The 9,027-nt window shown below is 48.0% G+C and overlaps 1 protein-coding gene across 2 annotated transcripts in view; it reads right to left on the bottom strand.

Moving 5' to 3' along the window:
• Positions 1-1,456: 1,456 nt before the first annotated feature.
• Positions 1,457-9,027, bottom strand: part of Lmbr1 (limb development membrane protein 1) — a 161,387-nt gene continuing 153,816 nt past the window's right edge. For both annotated transcript variants that reach the window (XM_004628966.2, XM_023712871.1), the window contains 2 exons: positions 5,975-6,136; positions 1,457-2,777 (listed from right to left, as the gene is read on the bottom strand). In XM_004628966.2, coding sequence (XP_004629023.1) covers positions 2,692-2,777; positions 5,975-6,136 — 248 coding nt within the window. In that variant the 3' untranslated portion in view covers positions 1,457-2,691. The remainder of the gene's footprint in view (positions 2,778-5,974; positions 6,137-9,027) is intronic.

The following is a 9,027-nucleotide window of genomic DNA, read 5'->3' as shown; positions in this document are numbered from 1 at the left end:
AAAAATGAAGTATAAGAAGTAAAGCCATGGTGTTATGTTGAGCTGTAGGGGACTCAGGTCAACAATTTCTGACATTGCCAGTGAAGCGGAAGACCCAATACTATTATGGACTACTGACTCTTTTAGAATATTTTGCTGAGTTAACACACCTATAATATTCAAATAATGGAATTTAACAACAACAAAAAAAAGGGGATACAGATGAATGTCCATTTTGTATCTGTGTATTCAAAGTGGTTAGGATAGATATATAGTTACATTCTCTTTATGAATAGAGGAATTTGTTGTAATAGTGTTTGTAAATAGGATATCATGTCTGCAAAATTTGTAACTATAAAATAATTTATTTAAATATTGCTGAGCTGATTCATAATAAAACTCCACTTAGTGTCCCCAGCAAACTCTATAGAGTTTACCGTGCCCTTTCACAATGGAGAGATGTAGTCACCAGTGCACCTCATTCAAAGCAAAGCAAAACAGCACCTATAAGGCAACTGACTAGTCTGGAGCTTGTTCTGCCGCTGCCCACCCGCCTTGTCTGCCTCTGGTGCAGCACACCTGCAGTAGAGCAAGCCCAGGACCGACTGAACGTGCCAGGCCCTGGGCTGCACGTACGGGCAGCCAGCACCTCTGGAGGCACCCTCGCAAGCAAAAGTCCACATGGTCTGTGGCCAGGAACTGGCACTCAGGCTGCGAGGGTGCTGCAGGTCTGACAATCGAGCACAACCGAGACCCACAGAGAAGCCATGCTCCCCCACACTCTTCCTCTGCTCCAAAAGCAGTCACGATATGCACGTGTCACATCTATAACTCACTGTACAAGCTGACTGGCACAAGCCTGGCTTCAGTCCTTGGGAGGAAAAAAAAAACCCTTGAAGTGAACAAAGAGTGTAGACGCAGACAATGAAGTTTAATATTTTGCTAGAAAACTTTCAGACACCTTACAAACGCCCGGGAACTCTCTCTGGATGCACCCCAAAGCTTATGTGGACACGTGCTCAGAATAGAGCATCTTTCTGTTCCCCCTGGACTTGGTCTGCTCAAGGGTGGACTCCAAGATTCGGTGCAAAAGTCGACGCTTACAATGAATACTAATGCAGAGGGCATTAACTGTGAAGGGGCAGAGCAGATGACCTCCTATAAGCTTTGAGGTGCGCAGGTCTTGCGCTGCACAGTCCACCAACGCTCCGGCAGCTCGCGCTGAGTGTGGCTCAGAATCACAGAGTGAACTCTCTTACCTTAAAGCTAAGCTGCATTTTCAAAGGATGAAAAGCTCAGAAGAAAATGTACAAGTATAAGCGAGCAGTACATTCACTGGAATCTATAAATACACAGTACAGATTAAATTTTCTTATTGTTTGGTTCTATATGGAAATCTTTTATGTCAGTAGATACAGCCTGTATTTTTCATAAATTTCTCCCCCCCCCAAAAAAAAAAACCCTTCAAACTCAACAATTTGAGAAAAACGTTGCTTTACTTCTGTCTGAACACAGACAACAAATGGCCATACACATGGTGCATGGGAACTGACCACATGGCTACAAACTGTGCGAGGGGCTGGCCTAGTCTTTTTGCATGCACAGCACTCGGGATCCTATCTGAGTGGGTGAAAATGCAGAGCACATGGTAATGGCTTTCCATCAGTGGACTTTGGAGTGAAGAAACCATCAGGGTGAGTATTTACAATGTAACTGCTGAATGATTATCAGAGTATGTTGCAGTGTAAACCTATTCTCACATCAAGAATGCCGCCTCTGTAAGCGCTGGGTGTTGAGCTGGTAACTTCATAAATGGAAGGCTTAATTTGGTGTATACAAAAGTAACCAAAGCCTGAAGAAAATGAGGAAAGAAGGGTTTCTATCATTCAGCACAGACATTTCTCATAAACACCATAGACGCAGAGGAAATTAAGTGATTTTTGAAAAAGAATGCTTTAAAAAAAGTGAATGTACATATAGCCTATAAGGCAAAAGTTAAGTTCCAAGTGTGCTCAACACTGGCAACTGTGTTCCGAGAGGTATACTGAGCCACACACAGGTCCACTGGCCCCCGGCCACGAGGACACACACTCTCCAGCATGTCCTGTAATGAGCCCAGAAGATGCTCCTATGGCTTGCTGCTGAGGCTCAGGGGTTAAAAGAATTTAACATTTTTCCTTGGCTCAAAGTCTAGTGAAAAGTCTGTAACCTAAATTGGAAACTATGCTTTTTTTAAGGAAATAAAAAGAAATTTCCAATTCCAGTAGTTTCCACGTGGCTGCGGCAGTAGCGGCCTCTACAAGCAGTTGTCTCCACAGGCCGTGAGCCTCCCCAGCACAGGGCTCTTTCAGGCCAGCGTCTCACGCCAAGTTAACCCGTAGTGGGAGCAGAGTGCATCGGCCAGAGCTGCAGTCTGTGTTTCCGACAGCTTCACACCAGGACAGCCTCTGCCAAGAGCCACAGTGAGTGTCCTCCTGCACGTCTGCAGGGAGCTGTGCTGAGCTGGAAGCCACCAAGCTTACCAGAAAGCTGAATTTATAAAGCAAGACCAGCAATAGCTAGGCTCTTAGACTACGACAAAAGACACTGCTAGCCTGGGCCCTACACGTGCACTGAGGTCGGCGTGAAGACACCCTAGGGCTGGCAGGCAGGAATGTCACGAGCTCGGACTGCTCAGGCTCTTGCTTGCAGAATGCGTGCCCACCGTGGGTCTCACAGTGCTTTCTGATGCCCATTTGCAGATGGCTTGGGTGCTTCTGAGTCCCTTGAAGGGTTGGATGAGTGGAGTTTATGCAGCCCTGTGGGAAAATGAAGGCAACAGTAAGCAGCAGTGTCCAGGGAGGGGCTAGGTGCTGAGGAGAGACTGGCACGCAAAATGTGCAGGTGCACTGCGGGAGCTGCGGTGGTCAGGCCAAATGCAATCTGGGAAGCAAAGATTTCTTCTCCCCTCTGGCAGCTCCTCTGCAGACGGCCTGAGTGGAAAGGGGCAGCTGGGCAGTCACTGTGGCCCACCAAGGACAGCCTGCCTCCATGATCTGGCAGACATGTCGCATGGGGCTCTTCTCAGCTCAGCAGAACTCTGAGGGTCGGCATGGTCACCACCCACAGGGCCACTGGGGTGCGAAGTGCAGCCCTCTTCTTGCGAGTCCCTCCTTCCACTCCCCCTGCTCCAACAAGGCTGCTCTTGGCAAATGCCTTCCCACCCCAAGCGCACACCCCAGGGACCTGAACCTGAGCCTGCAGCGCATACGGTCTCATTTTTGTTTAAAAGACACATACACATATGCACATGCACATGCAGGCAAACGTAAGCAAGGACACCAAAATATTGAGATGCAATTTTTTAAAAAGCAATGGGAAAAAAATACCAAAAAAGAGAAAGAAATGGCAAAGAAACAAACTGAATACAAAAACACTTCAGAACCCCAAGTCACTTAGAGAACACAAGGCACCACTGCCTTCCTCTGTGGCATGACCCCATCACACAGCACTCACAACACAGCACTCTGCGGTCCCATGTGTGCCTTGGAATGGCACTGCGCCCTCCCAGGATGGGAGGCAGAGCACTGGGCGCCACCACAGCTCCAGGCACTTTCACAGGAAAGAACTTACTGGGACAAACAAGCACGAAGCAGCACATCAATGGGAAGATTCTGAGGAAGTAACTCCCACGGGGCGCGGACCATGTTGAAACCTCAAAACCTACACTGCAAGGGCTGCCCCTGCCAGGTGGTCATCCTCCCAGCCGCCTCCTTCCTATCGCTCTTAAGCCAACACAGCGCTCCAGACTTAGGGGCGCCCGCACCTGCATGTCTTAATGACAGAAAAAGTCAAGTCTTTCTATGGAATTTGGGAAAGGAAAAAAGTCCCAAAACAACAAAAACGGTTCTGGTCCCAGGGATGCCCAAACCACTAATGGACCAGAGAGTGGTCTGTTGTCAGAAGGCGGGAAATAGCAGAGCACGTTCCCACTGGCGGCCCCACCGCCGGACGCGCACGGCTATCAGCTTATATGGTGGTGGTACAAGTGATCCAACCGTGCATGGGACAGTCCTGAGTGCACAAGTGGCTCAAGCTGCCCAGTAACGAAACATGCAAATTACAACCCCATCATGAACAGTTAAAGCCAAGCTTGTCAAGGAGGTAGCTGGTGGATGAACTGAAATGGAATTCTGTTTTTAAAACAGAACACAGACTGGGTTCACTTCTGACACTTGGGTGCAGTCTAAACAATCCATTCTAAAATACTGCAATGTCTCTCTTCTGCAGAGGCCTCCAGGGACAGCTCACCATCACTACTGTCATGGACGTTATGTTCTGGAGGCGCAGTGCCCTGGACACTGCTAGTCATAGGACATAGCAGCAGTGGGCATGGGGTAAGGGAGACTACACAGGAAGGAAGGGGAGAGAGAAGAAAGGTGAGGCAAGACACCACAGGGGAGGGGAGGGGAGAAGGAGGGAAGGGAAGGGAGAAGAGAGGGGGCGGGAGGGAGGAGAGGGAGAAGGGAAGGGGGCGGAGATAAAAAGAGAATAAGGATTTTTTTTTTTTTTTTTTTTTTTTGTCCTCGCATGCCTTCAGGGCACGTTGGCCAGCAGGAGAGTTGTGAGGTTCGAACTCCAGCCACCTGAGGCTGACAGCTTTGTGGAAGCAGCCACTTAAATGACTGAGCTAGGCCCAGGCTCCCGATAAAAAGAGAATAAAGAAAGAACGTAGCACACACCTGTAATCCCAACACTTGGCAGGTTGAGACAGGAGGATCACTATGAGTTTGGCTACAAAGTGAGTTCAAGGTGAGCCTGAGCTACTGAATCAAACTACAGCTCTCTGTGAAGTCATACTTAAGATCTCTAATCATTCAAACACTGCAAATACTTAAAAAGGAACTTGTTCAATGCCTAAGTTGCTCCCAGCAGAGCATCCCAGCAGACAGTGGAAAACACTCGGAAAGGAAAGGGACGCTCAGAGTCTCTGCAGTCAAAGGGCTGAGCCAGCACACGGAGCTCCGCCTGCCCTGGGCCCCTTTCCCCGCTTTAATACTGCTTGCTGCCGCATGAGCCCAGGCCAGCTGATGCAAACGCTGGCCAAGTGGAGTTCACTGCGACCGACCGTGCCAGGGAATGGAAGGGCACGTCTGACGTGCTGGATGCTGAGTCTTGCCAGTAACACAACGGCCTCGAAAATGAAGGCTTAATTCTAGATATCTGACAAGAGCACTGCTTGAGTTCCACTTCATCCTGAAGCTTTGCACACGGCCAGCATTATAAAAGCTAGGCATTAAAATTTATGAAATCTATCCAGGGCTCTGGTTGAAGGGAGAGGTGGCTTTTCCGTTTCAGGACAATACTGCAATCAGCCACCTCTCACAGGGCAGTCACGGTAGCACACACACAGCCCGAGCTGACAGCCGGGAGTCTTTTTTCCTTCGCAATCATCACACTTCCGACCGCCCAGGCTGGGAAGGGGGGAGCGTGAGGAGCCTGATTATTGCTCGCACGGTTTACGCTATCTGAATGCTGACCCTTAATGAGCCAGTCAATAAGTTGTCTTTTGAAACAGCTAAAACCACAAGGACATTATAAGCACTTAAACTGTGTCACTCAGGTAAATGAGTCCATGTCAAGATTTTCTATAATAAATCACTGACTGCCCTTCTTTTATGATAAATTACAAACCCAACCCCAAGACAGCTTGTATTGTCCTGCTAACCTTAAGGTATGAAGCCTGATGGTTTAGTGTTCATGTGGAAGTAAGCATGGAAAATGCACACACAGCCTACAGTTTTAATGCACTCAATGACATGACTACATGAGGACCTGGCAAGCGCAGGGTCCCGAGTTCAATCCTCGGTACCGCAAAAAATAAATAAATAAAAGAATTTGACTTCGAAGGCTGTATACACTCAGAAACTGAATGAACTTATGGTTAGTCAAAAGTATAATGCACAGTCATTAATTAGCAGAAAGAGAAAGAAATACCCATAACCCTCAAGATTACCTAGGGCCTTGAAAAGTTCTTCTCGAACAGCAGAGGTGAATTTTCTGACCAGACACAATGTTGTCACAATGGCAAAGAGTAAATTGTAGGACAGGACAATGTAGAAATTGCCCAGCCAATTAAACCTTCCAAAGTCTCCAAGTAGGTCAAACCTAGTGATTCCTGTTAAAGAAAAATAATAGAGCCCTTAGTAAAATCAGTTTGTTACACAATGAAGTACTCATCCGATCAAATCCTGCAGGCTTCCTCAACTCTGCTCCTGGATGCTCTAAAGCCCCATCCCAGTTTACGTGTCACTGCTATGGAGTGGCCGCCTCCAGCCAGCACTGACCCACTTCACCTATGTGCAAGTGACCGCAGGTCCCCAGTCGGTTGTCACTGGGAGGGTAGATGACTGTGCCCACCACAGCAAGGCAGCTGCAACTGGTCACAGGAAACCAGAGTTCTGACAAGGTGGCTGCCTGAGCCCACGCTTCTCCATTGCACAGCCACCTACCAGTCACCTAGAGAGGAGTGCTGAGTCCCCTTCCGCAGACCGCTGTGGCCACCAGGGTCTTGGCTCCTGGGTAGGTTTCTGCACAGCACACATTCCTGGTTCCTTTGTGACTTACTTATTGCTCACTTTCCCCATAAGTTAGTGAGAGTGATGACTTTGTCCTGCTCATGACCCCAAGGCCCCAGAGCAGCTCTGAATGGATTCTCCACATTTACTACACAAGGTAAAGAATTATAATTTCTTTCCATGCAAAACACTGCTAACTTGAATTTACAGGCTTGTAAAGTAAAAGGGCAGCAGGAAATGCACGGGATTACACTATGCATGCAGTTCAATTATTTCAACTCACCTGAACACACATTTTTAAAATCTTTATTTAAAAAGTTTCAATAAAATAGTTGTTCTATTTAGTGAACATGTGCTGCAGGTCCAATCCTCACTGGAAAGAACAGGTAAGAGAGAAGACCTTCCTAACCACTAATGGGGAAATAAACCCTAGTGCTCGGGAGGTCCAGTGAGCGGGGGCAAGAGTCCCGGAGGAACGCACCAAGCTCAACTCCAGTGTGCACCGAGGACTGCGGCAGGGCACTGAGCACCCCTGCAGCCTGGCTGACGTCGCCTGAGTCATGGCTTCTGCTGGCCTGACCTTGACGCTCAGCTCCACCCTGGGCACACGCGCGTGTACACACACACACACACACACACACGCATGTGTGCGCGTGTGCGCTGCAGGCCTCCACCACCGTCATACACAGTGGGGGCCACCCTGTGCAGACTGTGGGGTAAACACACCATAGTCCCTCCAACTGGAGATTCATACAGGTGAACTTGAGGACAGCCTCCAAATATTTTTAATAACAAAAAAGTGTTGAAAATGTAAAATAAAATGCCTTTTAAGAAAGGATGGGGGGCCTTCCAGTTAGCTCAGTTGTTTAAGCACCAGCCCATGCAAACATAGTCAGGTGCAGGATATTGTGGTTCGATCCCAGCTCCACATGCCTTACCAGACCCACCCTTAAGACAGTCTGAGCCAGCCTTACCAGACCCACCCTTAAGACAGCCTGAGCCAGCAAAAAAGAAAGAAAGAAAGAAAGAAAGAAAGAAAGAAAGAAAGAAAGAAAGAAAGAAAAGAAAGGATAAAACTCAGACGCCAGCAGAGCATACAGCACCTGCTCATCACTTGAAGACGACGGCACCAATCCTGACTGCAGGTTCTCGGCTGGGAGCCTGCCCAGCCTTTGCCACGTGTACACTTCACTATTCAAGTAAAGCTGCATTTAACTGAGCTTTGCAAACAAGTCACAACCCTACTGGAACAATCAGGGGGCCCCAGAGACCCCACAGTTCACTGTCCTCAGAGCCACAGAGCCATGCACAGGCTGGCAAGAGCTGAGGGCCGTCTGCTACAGCACAAGTGCACACCTGCACACAGACTCCGCATCTCCAAGCTCCAAGTGTGGAGGGACTGCAGGCACCGCGACAGACATTCCTGCAGCTCCACTGGAGTCCTGCCTGCTCTCAAATGCTTCCATACAGCACCCACTGTGCTTAGCATTTCACAATTTCCAGCACATATGGACCATTCACTGACATACGAAGACAGAGCACTTTAGGAATCCTCACTGTAAGGCACATACAAGGCCTAAGATTTTCTCCACACAGTTCTGTGGCCGGCTTTAGGGACACATACAGTGTACAAACTCCACTCCAGAAGCCACGGTGTGGGGTGGGGTTACTCAAGCACCCTGGCCATGGCCCTGCTTCTGCTGTGGGAAAGGGGAGGCCAGGGGGTGAAGCACGGGGACGAACCTGGTTGGGGCCTTCTCAGTCAGCAACCAAGTCAGCGCCCAGGCCCAACGAGTATGTTTCACCAGGCCCAGCCAGGCCAGTCCCCCACTTGATCGCTGGGGTTCAGGGGAGGTCACAGACAGATACCCACAGCCTCTCAGTAGTGCACAGAGGAGCCAGACAGACACCAACTCAAAGGAAGTGGTTCTGAAGACACCACTCAATGTCCTCAATGTGTTTTGGGGGGATTTTTTCTTTTTCTTTCTTTCTTTTTTTTTTTTTTTTTTTGTGTGGTACCAGGGATTGAACTCAGGACCTTAAGCTTGCCAGGCAGGCACTTATTCTACTGAGCTATCTCCCTGACCCCCAATGTTAATATAAAAAGAAATCTAATGATACTGACTAATAGGTTATTCTGGGAAAAGTTACATAGTTCCTTAATTGTGAAAATCACAAAGAGTAGACAATAACAAAATCCTTTCTCTAAACTCCTGGCCAAGAGGTTTTTGTCACAGCGATACATTATAAGCCACTCTTTCAGAGCTAGTGATGTGGCTCTGTGGCTGAGTTCCCACCTTGCATGCACAGAATCTGGGTTCACGTCCCAGCTCCACAAGAATAAAACTGAATTAAAAAATAAATCTCAAAATCAAGAGTAGCTATCATCTTCTTTAAAAAAAAAAAAATCAACATACTTTTCAAACTGAGAGTGCTATTTTTTTTTTTTTCGCATTAAACTTTGTTTTAATAGGTCTCAAAATTCCGTGAC

The sequence above is a fragment of the Octodon degus genome, unplaced genomic scaffold, assembly GCF_000260255.1.
Source record: "Octodon degus isolate 3935 unplaced genomic scaffold, OctDeg1.0 scaffold00027, whole genome shotgun sequence".
NCBI lineage: Eukaryota > Metazoa > Chordata > Mammalia > Rodentia > Octodontidae > Octodon > Octodon degus.
Note: the sequence above shows the minus strand (reverse complement) of the source record. Positions and strands in the feature narration are given on the sequence as shown.